At 50.3% G+C, this 20,946-nt stretch overlaps 2 protein-coding genes across 3 annotated transcripts in view; both read right to left on the bottom strand.

Annotated features, from left to right (window-relative positions):
* brd4 (bromodomain containing 4) overlaps window positions 1-13,560 on the bottom strand; it is an 18,535-nt gene extending 4,975 nt beyond the window's left edge. For both annotated transcript variants that reach the window (XM_036552454.1, XM_036552455.1), the window contains exons 1-12: window positions 13,483-13,560; window positions 6,205-6,522; window positions 5,735-5,872; window positions 5,341-5,476; window positions 4,797-5,068; window positions 3,994-4,362; window positions 3,752-3,880; window positions 3,008-3,229; window positions 2,496-2,698; window positions 1,343-1,713; window positions 1,035-1,148; window positions 1-277 (exon numbers count right to left, since the gene is read on the bottom strand). The exon at window positions 1-277 is cut by the window's left edge. In XM_036552454.1, coding sequence (XP_036408347.1) covers window positions 1-277; window positions 1,035-1,148; window positions 1,343-1,713; window positions 2,496-2,698; window positions 3,008-3,229; window positions 3,752-3,880; window positions 3,994-4,362; window positions 4,797-5,068; window positions 5,341-5,476; window positions 5,735-5,872; window positions 6,205-6,420 — 2,447 coding nt within the window. In that variant the 5' untranslated portion in view covers window positions 6,421-6,522; window positions 13,483-13,560. The remainder of the gene's footprint in view (window positions 278-1,034; window positions 1,149-1,342; window positions 1,714-2,495; window positions 2,699-3,007; window positions 3,230-3,751; window positions 3,881-3,993; window positions 4,363-4,796; window positions 5,069-5,340; window positions 5,477-5,734; window positions 5,873-6,204; window positions 6,523-13,482) is intronic.
* Window positions 13,561-14,218: 658 nt separating this feature from the next.
* LOC118795034 (GTPase IMAP family member 9) lies at window positions 14,219-17,947 on the bottom strand. Its single transcript, XM_036553375.1, has 2 exons — window positions 17,844-17,947; window positions 14,219-16,301 (listed from the first exon to the last, which is right to left on the bottom strand). Exons 1-2 carry the CDS (start codon window positions 17,875-17,877, stop codon window positions 15,034-15,036), a joined length of 1,302 nt encoding a protein of 433 aa, XP_036409268.1. The 5' UTR covers window positions 17,878-17,947; the 3' UTR covers window positions 14,219-15,033.
* Between the last annotated feature and the right edge of the window lie 2,999 nt (window positions 17,948-20,946).

Raw genomic sequence — 20,946 nt, 5'->3', positions numbered from 1 at the left:
GGCTGGGTGTGCTGGTGGGACATGTGCATGAGATGCTGGCCAAAATGGGGGAGGGGGTCCAGAGCACCCCCCAGCAGCTGGGAGGGCTCCAGCGCCGTCACGGGCGGGGGCACGTAGGCCGTGTGGAAGGGGTGCTGCTTCAGCTGCATCGGCTGCACCACCGGGACCTGGGGCGGGGCCGGGGCCGGGGCCGGGGCCAGAGGCTGAGGGGCCTGAGGGAGGGGCTTCTTCCTCTCCTTCCCACGCAGAGGCTTCTTCCTCTGTTTCTGAGCCGGTCCTGAGAGAGGGAGGGAGAGAGGGAGAGAGAGAGAGAGAGAGAGAGGAGGGGGGGAGAGGTAGAGAGGGAGAGAGAGAGAGAGGGAGAAAGTGAGAGAGAGAGAGGGGGAGAGAGAGAGAGAGAGAGAGAGAGGAGGGGGGGGAGAGGTAGAGAGGGAGAGAGAGAAGGGGAGGGACAGGAACAGAAAGGAGGGGGGGGCATATGATGGCACTGATGTTTTTAAGCGGCAGCAGTAACACATATAACTCAAGGACCTGACTGCTGTTAATCTACGGGTATGTGTGAGTGTGTGTGTGAGTGTGTGTGTGCGTGTGTGTGTATATGTGTGTCCGTGTTCTGCCGAGTCCCTCTCTGTCTTCAAGAAACATCTGAAGACACAACTCATCTACTCTCACCTGAGCACCTGAAACACTACCCCCCTAAAGGAACTTCTCATGACTAAAACTCTCTCCTACTAAACTACAAAATAAAATTATTACAGAAATGTAATCTCATGGTTGAATGCACTCATTAGCTTAACCTGCTAGTCTGTACCTTGCCTGGCCAACCCTGAAACCTGGTCAACGCTTCTCTCTATTGTTGTTGACTCCGTATGGCTTTTCACTTGTGTTGTATTGTACCTCACTTGTAAGTCGCTTTGGATAAAAGCGTCTGCCAAATGAATAACTGTAAATGTGTGTGTGCATCCCTCTGTGAGTGTATGCATGATTGAGTGTGTGTGTGTGAGATTATATACATGCGCATATACGTGTCCCACCTGTCCCAAAGTCCTGGCTGTCGGAGCAGCTGGACTCACTGCTGCTGCCGGAATCTGATGAAGAGCCCGTCTTCATCTTCATCACATTCATAACGTCCGCTACCTTCTCTGCCGCTGCAGGAGAAACACACCCAGTCACTCAGCTACACGCTGCAGGAGAAACACACCCAGCTACACGCTGCAGGAGAAACACACCCAGTCACTCAGCTACACACTGCAGAGTCAGGGAGAGGTGGGAGGAGATGGGAGGAGGCGGGGGGAGACGGGAGGAGGCGGGGGGAGGCGGGGGGAGACGGGGGGCCACGCACCCGGCAGCTTCTTCTTCTTGCGCAGGCAGGTGGAGACGTAGCGCTCCAGCTCACGCAGGGTGGAAGGCTTGAGCGTCTCAAAGTCGATCTCGATCTCGTCGGGGTTGGAGTTCTTCAGCGAGGGCTCGCGGGACTGGATGATGTGCACCACGCGGCCCAGCTTGTCTCCCGGCAGCTTGTTGATGTCCAGACTCAGCTGCCGCTTCTCCTCGTATGACATGGGCTTACACTTCTCCGCCACGCCCCCCGCCACGCCCGCCCCTGCTCCGGACTCCTCCTCCGAGTCCAGCGTGGCCAAGGGGGCCAGCGAGGGAGGCGGCAGAGCGGGAGGGGGCCCCGAGCGACTGTTCTTCACTCCCTCCTTCTTGCTGCTGAGGACAGAGGAGACAAGGGAGGGGAACGTGCCCCAGGTCAGCACCATCACTGTTACCGAGTCCCCCATGCCTCCACTATCAGTACTAACAGCTGCACGTAAGACACAAAAACATTTTCAGAATAATTTGATGGAGCAAGATCAATGTGGATGTTTCAGCCCCTCCCACCGGAGGGGAGAGAGAAGGGTAACCGTGACACCCAGCTGCTGGAGCAGCCAAGGAGCAACCAGCCCACAGACTCATAGCACCAGCCTACCAATCAGAAACAGAAGCCTTGCACTCAAAGCATCAGCCTACCAATCAGAAACAGAAGCCTTACCTTCACAAACATCAACCTACCAATCAGAAACAACCGTGAAAAAAACCGTGACACCCCGCTGCTCGACCTGCCCACCCCCGTCCCCCGCACACCAGCCTGCAGGTCAAACCTGGTACTCAGCCTGCACTCACACTGAACGCAGCCGTGTCAGCAGACTCCACTGTGCTCACTGCTTCAGCTACCAGATAGCTGACCTCTGACCTCAGGAACTGTGGGTACCTGACCCCTGACCTCAGGAACAGTAGGTAGCTGAGCTCTGATCTCAGGGAACGGTGGATACCTGACCCCTGACCTCAGGAACGGTGGGTACCTGACCACTGACCTCAGGAATGGTAGGTACCTGACCTCTGACCTCAGGAATGGTGGGTACCTGACCCCTGACCTCAGGCACAGTGGGTACCTGACCCCTGACCTCAGGAACGGTGGGTACCTGACCCCTGACCTCAGAAATGGTGGGTACCTGGGCGTCTTTGACCTCTTAGGTGCGGCCTCCTTCACGCTCCTGTTTTTCCTGAGGGGCTGCGGAGCGGGCTCCTGGGCCTCCTCCATCTTTACCGCTGCTCCGCCTGGCTTCTTCTTCTGCTTCTTCTCCTTCTCCTTTTTCTTTGGTCGGCTCGCCTGGGGCTGAGACAGGGCGGCCAGCTGCTCATGCACTGCCTTCAGCTGCAACACAGGGAGAACCGCCCAATCAGGGTCAGCCAAACTGGGAGAACCGCCCAATCAGGGTCAGCCAAACTGGGAGAACCGCCCAATCAGGGTCAGCCAAACTGGGAGGCCCGTCCAACCAGACACAGCAGAACGGCTTGCCAAAGAGCGATATCTAGACTAAGACTTCTAGCCAACCAGTCAGGGACAGGAACACCATGGGGTCTGACTAATCAGACAGAGCAACACTGGGAAGGCTGGCCAATCAGCAAGGGTAATGCTGGGACATGTAATCCCCTGGGAGCAGTGGCAGGTGCGCTCTCTCACCTGTTCCTGCAGCTCTGCGAGTCTCTGCGCTCTCTCCTCCTCAGAGTCGTCGGTAGAGGAGTCAGACTCCGAGGAGGAGTCGCTGGAGCTGTCCGAGGAGGAGGCGAGGGTGGGGGGTGGCTGCACCTTCACGGGGGCGGGGAGCAGCGCGGGAGAGGGGGCGGGGCACGTCTTCTCCTCAGGTTCGTCCGGCATCTTTGCAAAGCGCATTTCAAACACATCCTGCCGGGAGGAAGGACAGAGGCAGGCCAGTTAGAGCGGACGGCAAATGGCAGCTGCAGTCAGGTGAAGATTAGGCCGACAGCCTCCATTCAGTCAGCATGAGAAAGTGTGTGATCGTCTCCCAGCACGAGAGCAAGCTTCAGTTTACACAGGCACATGCCTGTGTGTTTGTATATGTGTGTGTGTTTGTATATGTATGTGTGTATGTGTTTACATACACGTGTATGTATATATTTGTGCATGCGTGTGTGGGCGTGTGTGCGAGCGAGTGTGTGTGTTTGTGTGTGTGCGTGTGCGAGCGAGTGTGTGTGTTTGTGTGTGTGCGTGTGCGAGCGAGTGTGTGTGTTTGTGTGTGTGTGCGTGCGAGTCAGTGTGTATTTTATATATGTGTTTATGTGTTTGTGTGTGTAGGCCTATATGTGTTTATATACGTATGTGTGTTTGTGTATATTGTTTGTGCATGTGTGTGTGAGTATGTGTGAGTGTGCGTGTGCGTGTGAGTGTGTAAATGCAGGCTCTCACCTGTAGTCTACGTGCCATGGCCACCACGTCATGGTCAGGGGGGTTGTACTTGTAGCAGTTGGAGAACATTAACCGCACGTCTGCCGCAAACTCCTGTGGATCTCCATACTGCCTGCCCTCCAGCTTCACCTGGGACAGGGGGGAGATCAGCCAGAGATCGCACCCCGGGCCCCGTCCCTCTCGCTCACCCCCCCGTCCCGCCCCCATCAATAACCCCGCCCCACCACTAACCCCACCCTCACCTTGATGGTGCCGAGGTCCATGGGGTGTTTGATGATGTCGTGGTAGTCGTGCAGGCCCAGGGCGTCTGCATCCACAGGTTTGTAGAAGGGCCAGGCGTAGGTCTCGTGCTTCTTGGATAACATGTCCCTGACGATGCCCGCGCAGTAGCGTAGCTGCTCCTGCTGCCTGGGGCTGTGTGCCCCGCCCAGCCCCAAGTGGTGCTGGGAGTCAGGCGCCTCCTTCTTGGGCTGCTTGGAGGGGCGGCCGCTCTCTCTCCGCGCCAGCGTCTTCCCCGGCTTCGACTCGGACGCGGCGGGAGAGGACTCGCTCAGCTGGTCGTTGGCTGTGGGCGTAGTCGTGTCAGCTTTCCGCTTCTGACTCTTCCTCGGCTGCAGGGGGGGAGGGAGGGGAACGGTGAACCCGGCTCTGCCCTCCCCCACTCCCAGCGGTGAATCCGGCTAACCGCGCTGCTCTGCCCCCCCCACTCCCAGCGGTGAACCCGGCTAAGCGCACTGCTCTGCGCCCCCCCCCCCTCCCAGCGGTGAACCCGGCTAACCGCACTGCTCTGCCCCCAGCAGTGAACCCGGCTCTGCCCCTCCCCCCCAGTCCTAGCGGTGAACCCGGCTAACCGCACTGCTCTGCCCCCCCCACTCCCAGCGGTGAATCCGGCTAACCGCACTGCTCTGCCCGCCCCCAACCCCCCGCCCCCCCACTCCCAGCGGTGAACCCGGCTCTGCCCCTCCCCCCCCTCCCCCCCAGTCCTAGCGGTGAACCCGGCTAACCACACTGCTCTGCCCCCCCCCCTCCCAGCGGTGATACTCACTTTGGCCAGGGGGGCGGCGTTCTGCAGGATGGGCGTGTGGGGTAGCGTGGTTTCAGCGGGAGGGGGCACGGAGGTCAGGATGGGGCCCTGTGTGATGCAGTCGTTGGGGCTCAGGGTGTAGGGGGGTGCTGCCAGGGGGATATGGGTGCCCATGGGGACCGGCAGATGTGGGGGCAGAGGGGGGGGCAGCCCTGGCAGGGGGGCAGAGAGGCCGTGCGTGTGGGGCGTTGTGGACGGAGAATCCAAGGCAGGGCCCGGTTTCGAGTTCTGGCCTGAGAGTCACAGACAGACAGAAGGTCAAAAATACACTGCTGGCTATTTAACACTGATGGCCACTCACTGCTCTTCTCCTGCTCTCACCTGTCTCTGCGGCCCCACCCCTCCCACTCACCTGACACTCTGGCCCCGCCCCTCCCATCCTTCTCTCTGTGGCCCCGCCCCTCCCACTCACCTGACACTCTGGCCCTGCCCCTCCCACTCATCTCTCTGTGGCCCCGCCCCTCCCACTTACCCCTGTCTCTGTGGCCCTGCCCCTCTCACTCACCTCTGTCTCTGCGGCCACGGCCACGCCCCTTGCCGGTCATGACTGTGATCTCAGTCTCCTCCTGGGGCATCTCTGAAATCTTCTGCAGGAACATCTTCTCCAGAGCCTCGGCCATGAGGACGATGTCATCTCCAGGCTACAGGTCATCATTCACACCAAACATTACTCACATCACCATCACTGCCACGTCTGTCTGACATCACTACCATCAGCACCATCTCCCTCACACCTCCTGCTCTCCCTCACTGCTCTCCCTCACACCTCCTGGTCTCCCTCACTGCAATGTACACACGCTGCTTACAGAAGCAAGCTGCTGGTGTCGCTGCTTTAGCGACTAACTCAGACTAGTTATCATGAACGTTTCACTTAGCAGCACGCCTCCTGACTGCAGTACCTTGTTGTAGATGTAGCAGTTGGTGAACATGGTGTTGAAGTCTTGAATACATTCTTGGGCGTTCCAGTAGTAGCTGTTCTCCAGCCGCTTCTTGATTGTTCCCATGTCCATAGGACACTTAATGATCTTATAATAGTCCTGAGCAGGGAAGTGACACCAGAGGGAGGACAAGAGGCTGACGTCAGAACCCCAGCATTCCATTTGCCAGCACAGAGCAGCTACCAAGCAAGACAATTAACATCAAATGAGAAAAGCATGCACAGGAATGATGGTCTCTGAGGGACAATAGGGGCCAATGAGGTTTGGGGGTGCTGTCTGGGGGACAGAGGTACCCCCGAGGTTTGAGGGTGTGGGGGAGCTCTCTGAGGGACAACAGGGGCCCCCTAGGTTTGGGGATGCACGGGTGCTGTCTGGGGGACAGAGGTACCCCCGAGGTTTGGGGGTGTGGGGGTGCTCTCTGGGGGACTCACGGGCAGGTTGAGTTTGACGGCATCAACGGGCTGCTGGAAGGGCCAGGAGAAGTGGTGCTTCCACAGAGTCTTCAGCACAACCTTCATCAGGTACTGCAGCTGATTGGTCTGCCGTTTGGGCCGGGCGGGGTCGGAGGTCTCGGGGGGCAAGGGGTTGGCGTGCGGGCCGGAAAGATGCCCCTGGCCGCTGCTTCCGGACTCCAGGCCGTCCCCCATGCTGGCCGGACGGGGGCGGGACAGCAGCTGCTCAGGCTAAACCCCCACACACACTGCACTGGGAGAGTGCCACAGGGCCCATCGCACTCCTCACTGCCGTCTCTATGGAAACAACAAGCAGCCCGAGTCATTAAGGTGACCACTGCCATCACCATCATCATGAGCATAACTATCATCTTTATGAGGATTATTTACTCCTCTGTCATAAGGGTCATTGCCATTGTCTTACATTACGTTACGTTACTGGCATTTAGCAGATGCTCTCATCCAGTGCGAATTGCGTAGGTTACAATGTTTACATGTTATCCATTTATACAGCTGGATGTTTGCTAAGGCAGTTGTGGGTTAGGTACCTTGCCCAAGTTGACATGTATGACTGATCTGAATGTGACTGATCTGAGTCAGTGTTCTGAATGTGACTGATCTGAGGCAGTGTTCTGAATGTGACTGATATGAGTCAGTGTTCTGAATGTGACTGATCTGAATGTGACTGATCTGAGTCAGTGTTCTGAATGTGACTGACCTGAGTCAGTGTTCTGAATGTGACTGATCTGAGTCAGTGTTCTGAATGTGACTGATCTGAATGTGACTGATCTGAGGCAGTGTTCTGAATGTGACTGACCTGAGTCAGTGTTCTGAATGTGACTGATCTGAGTCAGTGTTCTGAATGTGACTGATCTGAATGTGACTGATCTGAGGCAGTGTTCTGAATGTGACTGACCTGAGTCAGTGTTCTGAATGGGATCTGAGTTGGTGTTGAGTGCATATGAGAACAGGCTGTTCTGCTTGTGACTGAGCACTTCTCTTTCCTTGGATGACGTCACAGGGACACTGTGTTCGAGACGCCATACACAGCCGCTGCTGCTGCCGAGTACAGGGAGCGGACACCGCCTCAGACAGACCCCACACACGCACACACACACAGGCAGGCATACACACGCGGGCACAAGCGCACGCATGCTCTCACTCTCACACACACACAGACACATTTTATTTTCTTAGCAGATGCTTTCATCCAGTGGAGAGCTGCCCATGTTTACGTGCTATCCATGCAGCCAGACATTACTGAGGCCATCTCGGTGAAGTACCTTCCCTAAGGGTACAACAGGGTACAAAGGGTACCCCTTTCCCACTGCAGAGCTGGAACCAGGCTGGCTCATTGTACCCCTTTCCCACTGCAGAGCTGGAACCAGGCTGGCTCATTATACCCCTTTCCCACTGTAGAGCTGGAACCACTGGCTCATTATACCCCTTTCCCACTGTAGAGCTGGAACCAGGCTGGCTCATTATACCCCTTTCCCACTGCAGAGCTGGAATCAGGCTGGCTCATTGTACCCCTTTCCCACTGTAGAGCTGGAACCAGGCTGGCTCATTGTACCCCTTTCCCACTGTAGAGCTGGAACCAGGCTGGCTCATCGTACCCCTTTCCCACTGTAGAGCTGGAACCAGGCTGGCTCATCGTACCCCTTTCCCACTGTAGAGCTGGAACCAGGCTGGCTCATCGTACCCCTTTCCCACTGTAGAGCTGGAACCAGGCTGGCTCATCGTACCCCTTTCCCACTGCAGAGCTGGAATCAGGCTGGCTCACTGTACTCCATTAGAGTTTCCGGTTCAAAGGTGCTTTTTTTATGAAAGAGGCGTGAAAGAAGGGATTGTTCAGACCTTCCCTGCCACACTGCTGTAAAGCAACTAAAACTGCCACTACCTGACTGCCTAACTTACAGTCTAACAGGCAGCACAGTTACAACACACATACACAATTAAGACAGTAGTACAGCCAATGCAACGGTATCATTAACAACATAAACAGCTACCCAGTGAGCTAATGTTACGTAGAGAGCTAATGCTACTCAGGGAGCTAACGCTACTCAGGGAGCTAACGCTACCCAGGGAGCTGACGCTACTCAGAGAGCTAACGCTACTCAGGGAGCTAACGCTACCCAGGGAGCTAACGCTACTCAGGGAGCTAACGCTACCCACTTCTCTGTGTGATCTGGCAGTAACCCAGCTGGAGTACGTGCGCTGCAATGCCCGGCTTGCCTGTGCCTGTCCTTACGCTGCGATTATGTTTGCATCTGCATCTGTACACAGCTTCAGTACTTTTCTGCTCAAAGTCACGGAAAATGGCCAGGCCCTTCTACGCTTTTGCAGCCCCTTTTTCCTGATTTATAAATTTATAAATGTATAAATCAGGAAGTTACCTCATGGATTTGTTTTAACTCACTGGAAAATAAGGCTCCTCTGATGTCCTTGTCAAAAGGATCGGGTAAAAAATTATTTGTGGTTTTTCAACATTTGGATAAGCCTCCAAAATAGTCAATCAACATTTTAGTCGTTAGCTGATGGGCCATTTGCTGTGAACTTTCACATTTACATTTACATTTATTTATTTAGCAGACGCTTTTATCCAAAGCGACTTACAAAAGTGCATACAGTAAGTATAGCGACAGTACGGGGACAGGATGTGTAGAGTTCCACAATGAGACAGTTCTCAGCTGAGAGCAAGGTCTGTTTGAGGACACAGTACTATCAGAAACCAGATATTGTCTTGGACCAACTCGCATGTGCAATAGTTCTGTTTATGGTCACATGTCAAAAAATGTCTCTACTGCATACCTCCTGGCATGCCGAATGAGGCCAGTTTTAGCCATCTGGGAGAGAAAGGAGGGGTAGGGAGAAAAACAAAGAACAAAGAGGAGAGGAGAAAGAGGCTGCAGCTTCCTGTGTTGTGATTTGTGACATATCTACAGGCAGCAGCTACATATCAGTGACAAGCTGTTTACTAGAAGCAATAAGCAAATATCATTTTTACTTCACTTCCATTTGACCAGAAAGCTCCACTTAGATGTCAGTTTCTCTTTAGCTGGGACAACCTGGGAATTAAGGGACTGTTTAGTGGATTGATTGTGGGGGTGATCAGGCGGCCGGTGCCGGAGTGTGAGCAGGACATCAGGGAACCCCTACACTTTGGATACGCCCCCTGGACCCTTTAATGAGCACAGCAGACCTCCCTTTACTGTGTCATCTGAAAGACCGCTCCTCCTACGGCACAGTGTCCTCGTCACTTCACCAGTGCAGAGGAAAGTGTGGCAGTGCCCCCTGCTGGTGCACCACTGTCAGCAGCAGCACGATTCCCGTCTCAGTAGCATCCAACCAGCACCTGGCTGTCACACCTGCACAGGTGAGCTGTAAAACGTAACACAAAAGTGTTTTCTTACTTAGCTTCTTATCCTATGCATGGATCAATGTGGCTGTGGAAAGTGATGCATTGTAGGAGATGTAGTCATTCCTTCCAGCTGGCAAGATATCTTGTCCGTCAGTGAAAGTGAGGAAATAGTCAGACAGTTGCATGGCCACCCTGTCTGGGGGCTTAATCATTCACAGAGTCCATCTGATGACCCCTGACCTTTCACCTCAACACATCCCATTCCATGTGCTCCAATGGGAAGCAGCTTGTCTCTGACACAGCCCCCTGCCCCTCAGAGGGCAGATAATTGAGGGAAAGTGTTCTCTCATTACCCAGGTCCCCAGTGCCACGTGGACTTCTCTCCAAGACAAAAGAGCAGCTGCTGCCACGGGGACAGGATGAGGCACTGATCGACAGAGTCTGTGACACAGCAAGGAGGACTGAGAGAGACAACAAAGGGAAAAAGCCCCCCCAGCCCCCAGGCAAACCCTTCTGACCGCACCACATGATTCCTCCCCCTGCCAGCCCCAGACAGGGCACTGAGAGTCCAGCTCACTCTGGATAGCAGCATCTGCTACATGAAAACATGTTACACATGAATCCACCTGGATTCATACCTGTAACCGTGTGGTCAGACATCTGGTCCCTCATCAGATAAGCACAGCCTGACCCCCGGCTGCCTCCATCCAGGCCACTCATCTGCCTTTCGAGTGTACACTGGAGCTGCTGATCTCTCACTGGGTCACTGCTACCACGGTCAGGTCAGTATAAAACCCGCTCTATCATTACACATTACACTGGTACAGAAAGCCCCAACACTGGAAACCGATATGGAAGAGCTAGTGGGTTATCATGATATGACAGGTTTAAATATGGATATAATTGCGTACGATAATTATATTCACATTTTGTAACAAATTTACCAATAAAAATTTTTATTTCCAGTTATTTTTCAGGGTTTATTTTTATCATTAAACAGACACAGCTGAGCATGTGGAGTTGGCGAAAAATCATCCAGCAGGCAGAGGAGGGTGCCTGACAGAGTGGGACACTCTGCACACCTCAACACCGCAGGCATGGCTGGGTTTTCCCTGTGCCCTCTGAGGGCCTTTTACGGAGCGCTGCACGACGGGCTTCTGTCAGAAACACACTGCTCTGTGAGACTAACCCCACACTTCCCTGCAATCAAACTCATCAACCAGATGAGTGCCGAGTGCACAGCAGTCTAACGATTACTTGCAAGCGTGAAGACCAATCTGAGGACAGCATTCCAGGATATCTGCCTAAAACAGGAATTCTCTCTCTGTCATGAAGGAAGACCTGAGAGTTCACCGATAACGATGTTGCATGGTGTAAGACTGGAGCTGCAGCCCTCACTCCCGCCCCAGACTGAAGGACCCTGTTCTTCTTCACCAGTTTGAATTCCACATCCGTTTCTTCAGTCCTGTTTAATAACATGAACTTTGGCCCCTACGCCATAACTGATCAGACTGCAAAATGCTACTGGATCAATCTACAAAACAGGCAAATACATTGGTTTGATTGGCACGTCTTGCAGTGTGAATATAAGCAGTTATGCCATGGCCTGGAAGGATCCCAGTTTTCGCACTGTGTGTGCGACTGTGCTGTGTGTGTGACCACGCAGTGTGTGTGTGAGTGACCATGCTGTGTGTGTGTGTGTGTGTGTGTGTGTGTGTGTATGAGGTTAAAGTTTCTGAATTTCATAACAAGGAAACCATTGTTCAAATACACATTTCTTTTCAGGTTATATTTTTATTAAGTGTTACAGAAGACTAATTCTTTAAGGCTTTGTTTAATTTTTCCCCCATTTTCTCAGAAATGGTTTTAATCGAAGGCCTTCTTGACTGGAGGGTTTTCAGCCTGACAGAACAGACAGAAGGGATGCCAGACTGTGACGCAGAATCCACACGACAGCCTCCCAAGGAATCCCCCATTATCCAGCCACAGACCATGCCGAGCCAGACTGTGGCTGAGCAGAAATGAGTAAAACCCCACAGCTCCCTCCTCCTGTCTCACCAGCAGTCAGACGCCCTGCAGGTGCGGCCTCACTGCACTGATTAGTGACTGAATTACTGTAAGGCTGCCGGAAAGCAGTGTTCAAAGCCTCTGTGTACATAATCTGTGATTTGCCCACAGCAACATGGCAGCATTTTTACACCAATTTGCAGGGACAACTCTGCCGAGTGGGGGGCTAAAAGCAACACCAGCATTTGTCCAGTTCTGCACTGAGTGTGTGGCATTGGTCCTCATATGGCCGCTGAAATGATCCCGGCACCCCTCCGGTGGGCTGGCTGACAGGGCTTTATCAACACATGACAATCAGGTGTCAGAGATTAGCGTCTCCAAAGACACAATCTGAAAGAGGAGAACTTCCAGTTTTTCTATTGTGTTTACATACTACTGACACTGGCACTGACTGGTATAAGGACACTGCCATTATACTGGTTATGAAGCGGTTTTGTGTGTCCTTTCCACACCGATAGAGGCAGAACGGACAGGAGTCGGTCCAGTTCTTTACTGAGTATAACCGTACCTACCTGTAAACAGCTAAGGTATACTTGCTCACAGCCACTTTCCATGTCTTATTTAACGTCACATTCAATGCAAATCCTGAGATAGGGAGCAACACCGGCTGATCAGCTGGCGAATAAAACCCGACAGCTCTGATCGCAGATGCGTCTCTGGAGGTGGAGGTACAGCAACATTACGCTGAACTCAAGCAAAGACCTGACTGACACGAACACAACTGTCGGGTTTCAGCGCTACCAGGAAGCAGAAGCCGCTGGCTGAACGGCTGAAAACAAGAGAAACGACCCTTCGGTTAACTGAAACAGGCGGACGGTGCAGAGCCGGCTGGCTGACCGGCTGTGTGCGTTTCCAAAATCGCTCCCTTTCCATCTCTACACACACAAAAAGGCCACTACTCGCCGATCCAAATCTATGTTCTGAAATCCCTAACGCATCCCCAGTAAGTTGCAATATTCCCGTGTCCCCTGGGTGTTGTGCAGCACTTGATCGGACGGTTTGTGCCCCTGCATGTGCGCTCACCCCTGCCTTCTGCTGCCGAGCGGACCCGCTCCCGCTGCTGCTAACGCTAGCTGCTCTACACTAACTTCATACACCGATATCCCGACAGCTCTGCTGTTTCTGCTTCCACATTCTGCGCAGCGCGGCCGGCGGCTCCATGAAAACGCATTAAAATACGGTTTTGCTGTTTTAATCAGCCATCTTCACCGAAGTGGTCAATTCCCACATCAGTTAGCCAGCTAGCGATACCGTTTCATAAAAGTCCCCGCTACGCCTCTGTGCGTAAGCTCGCTTCGAGAATACGCTGTATGGCGTCGCACTATTCCTGACGGCACCTACGCGGGGCATCGCGCGTAACTCGCTCCGGACTGCAACGCTGGACGGAAGCTGCGCTGCGGAAAGTGCGTAGCGCCGCGCAGAGTGCGCAGCTCGCTGGCTAACTCACAGCGATCACGGCCTTGCGGCTGCGAATAAACAACCCACCGAATCAGCGCCGCTCTCACGGGTCTCAGCGACCCACCCGGCTGCCGTCTGTACCGGCGCCCCAAACCCGGCTCAAACGCAGAGACGCCCCCATAATCAGGCACCTACAGGGTCGCACAAATGCGGACCTACAGCGCAGCTGGCTAACGACGTTTACTTTCTGTCTTTCTGTGCCTCGTACCGCGACGGGCCTCCGTTAGCTGCCCCTCTGCTCTCCCGGACCGGAGCCTCCGACACAGCCCCGCTCCCCCGGGCTCTCGCCAATCAGTCGACACTTTATTTCAGGCGCCGTCACGTCTTTCCCTCCTTATACCTGAGACAAACGAAAAACACCTTTTATTTACCTTATTTAATCGGTTGTCAGTGCGCGCGGGACTCTTCCTTTCCCAGAATCCAGGACGAGCTGCTCTCTCTGACGTCACTGACGCTGCACGCAAAATGACGCAACGTTTGCGTGCAGAAAACGTCATTTCACAGCGACCGGACGCGCACTCTGCGCTAACTGAAATGCAAACCGAGCGCCTACGTTTTAATGTTCTGTGGCTGTTGCAGGGACGCTGTGTACTTCAGACTGCTCATTTTAATGCAGTTATATGATGGATAATCCCACTACAAGTTTTACTAGTAAATTTATTTGCCGCAAACCAGCCAGTTACATAATGTGACGTTGTGACAGCAAATTGGTGATGGCGAATCATTCAAGACATATTTTTATGCTGTGTGCTACTTGTCTGGCATGCATATTTCTTTTCAAATGCAAAATAAAATAATCGTTGAAGCAATATGCGTGGTATAAATGATACCTAATGATTACTGTAAGCTTTCCATAAATAATTACACAGCACTGGGCATTAATAGACATAGACACGACTAATTTATTTAATGTACGAGGTTGTGGCACAACTTACAAAATGTGTGTTAATCTGTCGTTCCTTCAGTAAATTGTGATATTTACTATAATAAGCCTTGCTGAAGGGTATGCCCATGTTATCCACTACACCATTCCTTTGCTGTCCGACAGTCCGCCTTCCTCTCAACAGCAGCAGCGCCTTGGTACCTCCCCGGCATTGGCTGCACTTTCTTGCCTCCTTCGTTTTTATATCAGTGCCAAATGCAAACACAGATGCTGTCGATACCCCCCGACCTCTGCCTGGATGATTGCAGTTCGCTCCACCGCTGTGGTCTCCCAGGTACTACTGGCCAGCGATGCGGCCAGTTTCAAAGTTTCAAAGTTTCTGAAGACCAGCACCTTGCAGTTGCCTATGTGCAGTGCAAGGACTCCAAATAACGATTAACAGTGCGAGTTGTATAGAATTGTATATTTTCCTCGTAATACAATGCAGAAGTTGTAATATCATACATATCTACTGCAGAAGCAATCATATCATATAGTCAGTGAATCTATGCATTGCATTCAGTAGAGACACTCATTCCCATCTGTGAGGTAAGTGTCTGTTGCTGTTTAATCATGTCTCCACTGTCCCTACATCAGATAACTGATTTATCTGTTAAACACACTGAAGAAATTAAATCTAATGTCTCTGCATATTCTCTTCTGCCTCATCTGTCTTACCTCAGACACCTCTCTTTTAAGAGCCAGGTAAAAACAGCCCTCTATGTGGAAAAAAGAAACGGGATTAAGGCAGAGAGTAAATGAACTGTCTCACAGATCAGGTATATTTCCTATAACACCCAAGTCTGGTGTTTGAGAAAAGTTTGAAAAATGCTACGGTGGGAAAACACAGCTTTACAGTAGAGGAGAATTTTACTGCATATGATAGCAACAAAACTTTGGAGGAGAGGTTTACTATAGAATACATCAGCGTCTCTGTGTAGAAGAGTTTTACAGTGGGATGCATGTGAGCCTCTGTGTGCTGGAAAAGAGTTTCACTGCATTACTGTACGGAGCACTGAGCTGCAAGCAGAGGGCCTAAATTTGCAGCAGCAGCAGCAGCAGCAGCAGCAGCAGCAGGTCCCACCTCTGGAGCCATGGCAGCGATGTAAGCAGCCGCCCCAGCCAACCCCCCCGTTCCTGCAGCCGTTCCTGCAGCCGCTCCTGTACCCATCATCATGGTGACTCCCGCCCCAATCCCCGCTCCGGTCACCAGGAGGGCGGCGACTCCCACAATGACACCTGCCTTCCGCAGGAAGTCAGAGGACCCCTCCGCTTCCTCACGCGCACTCTCACAGTAGCGGTCATCGATCTCCTTCTCCGCCCGGCCAATCTCGTTGTCGATCTTTTTGCGGTAGCCTCTCTCCCGCTGCCTGCGGGTGCTCTCGGCCGTGTCCAGCTGCTCCAGCTTCGCGCTCTCTCCTCGGAGCTGCTGCTCTGCCTCTGCTATCCTCTCGCTCAGCATCTTCACCTTCTGCTCAACAAGCTGCCTCTGCCTCTCTGCCTCCTCTCTCTTCTCACTCATCTGTCTGCTGAAGTCGGCCCAGGCCGCCTCCCACTTCTCCCTGGCCTCCTTTTTCTCTCTTTCGATTTGTTCGCGGTTTCCCTCCAGATGCTCATGTTGGAAGACCGCCAGAGCCTGGTCCATCTTTCCGAAGGCCTCGTTGGTGAAGTGGTGGTTGCCGTTCTGTGCAAGCATGCGGTCGACCATCTCCAGGAGCTTGGCCACCTGAGTGTGGTCCTGCTCATCCTCGTTGTTGAAGGCCAGGAACCTCCTGCCAAAGCGTGCCACCAGATCCTGGATCCTCTGGTCCTGCTTGGAGATAAAGTCGTGGATGGAGCGGCCCTTCAGCTTGTCAGCGTGGGTGAAGATGAGGATGATGTACTGGGCGGCATCTCCCTGGAAGATCTGCTGGATGATCTGCACACTCTGCTGCTCCTCCTCGGTGAAGCGACCGATCTGCAGCACCAGCAGCACGGCATGCGGCCCGGGGGCTGACATGGCCAGGCACCGCAGCACCTCCTGCTGCACGGCCTGCTGGGATAGCGCGGTGTCGAACAGGCCGGGCGTGTCCACCAGCATGACACGCCGCCCCAGCACCGTGCCTCGGGCCTTCTCACACCCCTGCGTCACTGAGCTCATGCAGAGCTCCGCCTCAAACACCCGCCTCCCCAGGATGGTGTTCCCCGTCGCGCTCTTCCCTGCCCCCGTCTTCCCCACCAGCACCATGCGCAGCTCCTGGGGGGGGCACACCCCACCCTGAACAAAACCTAAAGGAGGAACTGCATTCAGCTGAGAGAGGACAGGCCTTTCCACACAGGATGCTATCAGGAGGCAGAGAGTCACTAAACATTTCACACAGGGAATTATGGGAGGTGAAGTTCAAAGCTTGACACCTTGGGATTCGTTTCACAAGATTTGGACTGCGTCTCCCATTTGCCCCTTTGTAAAACTTTCTGCAAAACTTGGCCAATCTTCCTCATGTTTTACCAGTATCTGCTAGCTGACAATGCTTTTTCTACAAAAACACATATTTCAGATTTTCTGCCTTTGCATTTATTATGAAAAATAATGGCAAATGGAAAACACATGCATTTTTACCATCATTTATAAATTCAAGACAAAATTTTCACGAATGAGAGAGAAATAGAGAGAAAGAATTAAGAAGATGGTATGGGCAAAATGCTGAAATGATTAGAAACACACACACATATGGAAATATTAGTAAGTTAGCCCGTCTGTATAGTAAGTTTAGCTTATTTCAAACGCAAGCTGATCGTTGCAGACCATGGTCGATCCCCGCAGTTATCAGCTGACGATGACCGGAAGACCACAGAGGCTTCAAACCGGCTTCGTTCCACGGTGGATATTCCGGTGTTTATACCGACGAGGGTTTGTCCGTCGCTTTGCTCATTAGTGACCCCTGCTGTCCAACCAATGGGGGAAATCTTAGTACGGGTACTAATAGGATTAATCCTACTCACATCTCACCTGTAGGCCTATTTGGCAGTGCTTTTGCTGCCAAAACTCTTATTTCAAAATTTCTGCCTTTGAATTTATTATTTAAAAAATCTAATGGCTAACACGTATATTCTTTCATACACAGGTTTCTTAAACCATCATTTCATGTCTCATATTCTGTTGAATTAATTGAATTGTTAAATTTGTGCTCTTTGGAGGGGTCGGGGTTTAAGACTTCCATAACAAGAAACAGGCTGAGTGTAGGTAACACATTCTATTACACTAAATCTACCCCAAACCTGTAACATTTACATTTATTCATTTAGCAGGCGCTTTTTATCCAAAGCGACTTACATAGGTTACATTTCTGTACAATGTTATCCATTTATACAGCTGGATATTTTTACTGAGGCAGTTGTGGGTTATGTACCTTGCCCAAGGGTACAGCAGCAGTGTCCCAGCGGGGATTGAACGGGCAACCTTTCAGCTACGAGTCCTGCTCCTTAACCGCTATGCTACACTGCAGCCCCACTGTAACGCCCCGTTCCTTAGTTTTCTTACGTTAACTTATATTTCGCACGCAAACCAGTAAAAATGACTAATTTCAGAAATTGGTGATCCAAACAAGATTTTCCTGAGTGACAGAAAGTCAGAAAGAACAAAGAAGCTAGAAGAAGCCTCGGGGCAAGACGCTGAAAAGAGTAAACAGTGACAGTAATTACGCGAGAGGAGAAACACACAGGAATGTGTAGGCCTACAGTGTGTTAGTTTATCCGATTAAACACCGCACCAGTGACCTAATCATTTCATTACATGCGGTCATTATATCCATGTATGTTGGCAATACACACCTGTCGCGCGGCACCAGCCTCTCGTGGAGGTCATGCTTTTCTCCAAACTGAAGTAACAAAAGCTTTCCTGAAAATCGCACGATATGAAGAAGAATCAAAGTGAACCTGACGATGACGATGCGAAGTGAGGGAGGGAGTCCGCTGGCCGACTCTGCACAGCCTGGGCTGGAGGAGCCAAACATATGACGTGTTTTGGGGGAAACGAAACTTAAAATTATTAGGTAGTTACGTAGCAAGATTAAAAAATTGGTGATCCAAAGAAGACTTTCCTGAATGACAGAAAGTCAGAAAGACAAAGAAGCTTGAAGGTTTGTCAAACTTTTGACAAACGCGTCAAGCATGCATTCGTTTTACGCATAGTTTCACACCCAAACGAAACTAGTTGCTAGTTGCAGTCACTGGACCAAAGTATAGATTTAATTTTAGATAATTAAGAGAATATAGTCAAATTCAAGTAATTTGTCAGATGCGGGGGGATTCGACCCTGCGCAGAAGCAGAGCAAATATTTGATATTTGGGAAGGGGCTGGCGGAGGGTTCGAGAAGTGGGTCATTTTTCCGGCCCTTGTGGGGAAGATCCTCTTCTATTTGATTTGGTAAAGCTTAATCCTATCGCTTTCAAAACATTTAGCCTATGATATTATATATTATGTTCACCGCAATACAAATTATGCACACCAACTGTCTTACTGTTTTATGTTATTTCACGTGATGACTGATTTGTTTAGTTTTATTTAAGAATTCACCAACAATTCAAGGCAAGACAAATGATGCCAAGACATGAGAGAATTCCGAGCAGTAATACCGGTGGGAGAATTATGTGACCAACTTTGTGAAGAAAACCTCACCACAGTATTCAGTCGACATTTTAAGTTTTAGAAACTGCAGACGAATAAATGTTTTAATTAAGTTAAACAAAAAACGTAGGCCTACACACAGTATATACTGTACTTCCATGCTTTCCTGTTGTTCAAGGCCACAGATTTTCATCAACGTTGCACCTGTTTTCCCTGGCTATACAGTGAGGGAAAACCCGTCTGCTGTGTGTAGTCCTTATTTGGCAGTCTTCTGCTGTGATTGGATGGCATGCCATCATTACATCAAAGTGTGACATTTGGTTATGTGGATTAGTGTCATACACTTTCCATCTCCACGAGGAAAATAACTCTCTTATATATAGGCCTCATGAGACACATCCTAATGTTGGGTGATACACCTTCATGTTGGGCAAACTCTGCCCCAGATGTGCATCTCCTATATCCAGATGAGCTTAGTAGTAACAGAGGTGTGCAGCTCTTCCTGAAAGCACTTAAGCGGTGTTTACACGCACATACCTTCTTATTTCAAGCCATCCTTATATTGTTTTATTCTTCAATCAAGATATATGCTCCTTTAAGGACTGGGATTACGTATACAGACTTAAAATTCATAGCAAGTTGTGCCCCCCAATATCAAACTCTCTCCTACGCCCTTGAGTATGGAAAGCCACTTTAACAACTATTCAGCCGAGCCAACACCAATAAATATATAAACCTCTATATTACATTTATGACAAGTCATAAAACCAAGATATCTATAAAGAAATTATAAATATGCCAGACCATTTTCACGTCGAATTACTTGAGTCTACTTTTAATTAGGCTACATTTGACTAGTGGTAATTATATTTTGACAAAAAGTCAAAACTGATTTACAAATATCTTTAATCAAATAATAGATATCAATAATTCCTTTGCCCTTTTAATTTAACCACTCGAACTAAAACGGATACGAAAATCTTTAATTAATTTATGACTAGTCATAATTTCAATTCAAAATATCTATAATTAATATTAATTAAAATGTCAAAACTGTAATGATAGATATCTGAAGCACAATTATGACTGAACATGAATATACTGTATTATTAATATGTTGAGAAATACTTTCTACTGGTAAGAATATCGTTTTGACCAGTCGGAATTCAGTTAGGCCTATAGATGTCGGAAATGGAATTGTGACTGGTCAGAATGAAATTGCGACTGGTCAAAATTATTTTCAACGAGTTATAATGGGGATATGTAATTGTTATGATCAGTATTTATCATGTAATCACTCGAACTAATAGTAATTATAGATGCCTATAATTCATATTTCGCTGTTAAAGGGGTTTGCAAAGGAATTGTTGCTATTATTGAATTAAAGATATCCGTAAATCGATCTGATAAAGGCAAATGTAATTGGGACTACAGGAGACTTTAAGCCCGACATGCTCGACATTCCTGGGTCTTACTGTGGCTGAAAAGGGGCATCAGTAGCTTGTTGGGTTCAGTCCCCAGCTGTCACACTGCAATCACTCTGATGCTGCTGTAAGAACAAATACACTGTTTGTTATGTGTTTGAAAGGAATGTCTCATTCTTTGGTTTTATTAGCTAGTTTACTGGGAATTGATAATTCCTACAACTAAATAAAAACGTGCATCTGTTGCTGTAGGAGTAGCCTATTCAAGATATAAGTCGCTGGATAACTAGCTACACGTAGGGCCATCACGCTAAATCATCCAACGAACAGGAAGTTGCTTCACAGCTGTATCTCTGCCGACTCTGACGAGCGTTAATAACTACTGTAAGACGTGATGAAGCTGTTTATTTGAGTGATTATAATATGTGACAAAACTACTTTTTTATCTGATGGAATGAAAATAAATAGATGAAATGGATGAAATAAATTAGGCAACTTCTGAAACAAACTAAGCCGTAAACAGAAGGAACTGCATCTGGTCATTGCTGCGGCGAATGGTGAAAGTCTGTAAGGCGTTATGAACATTAACATAATGCTTTGCAAAATGCGGTTTTAGACTTCATAACGGAATGCATGTACGCTAACTATGTAACGAGGATGCTTAAAAATATAATTACTCACAAACACATAAATTACGCATTTCAATGAACATAACATATCATATCGATATCTTCAGATATTACAGACAGCACATGCTTTTTGTAATAAACGCTTAAATAAAGGCGCACCGTCGCATCCTCACCGGGCTAACCCGGCGTTATGCGGCTCTCAGGACCTCTGCTCCACACGACGCTACAACTTTAAGAGCGCGTTTCGCTGTGTC

The sequence above is a fragment of the Megalops cyprinoides genome, chromosome 19 (genome assembly GCF_013368585.1).
Source record: "Megalops cyprinoides isolate fMegCyp1 chromosome 19, fMegCyp1.pri, whole genome shotgun sequence".
NCBI lineage: Eukaryota > Metazoa > Chordata > Actinopteri > Elopiformes > Megalopidae > Megalops > Megalops cyprinoides.
Note: the sequence above shows the minus strand (reverse complement) of the source record. Positions and strands in the feature narration are given on the sequence as shown.

Bases quoted from the DNA above. Each gene is read 5' to 3' on its own strand.
- LOC118795034 (XM_036553375.1), bottom strand. From the start codon at position 17,877: ATGACCTCCACGAGAGGCTGGTGCCGCGCGACAG. The intron at 16,302-17,843 runs GTGTGTATTGCC...TTCCTCCTTTAG, and splicing joins AGGCTGGTGCCGCGCGACAG to GTTTTGTTCAGGGTGGGGTG.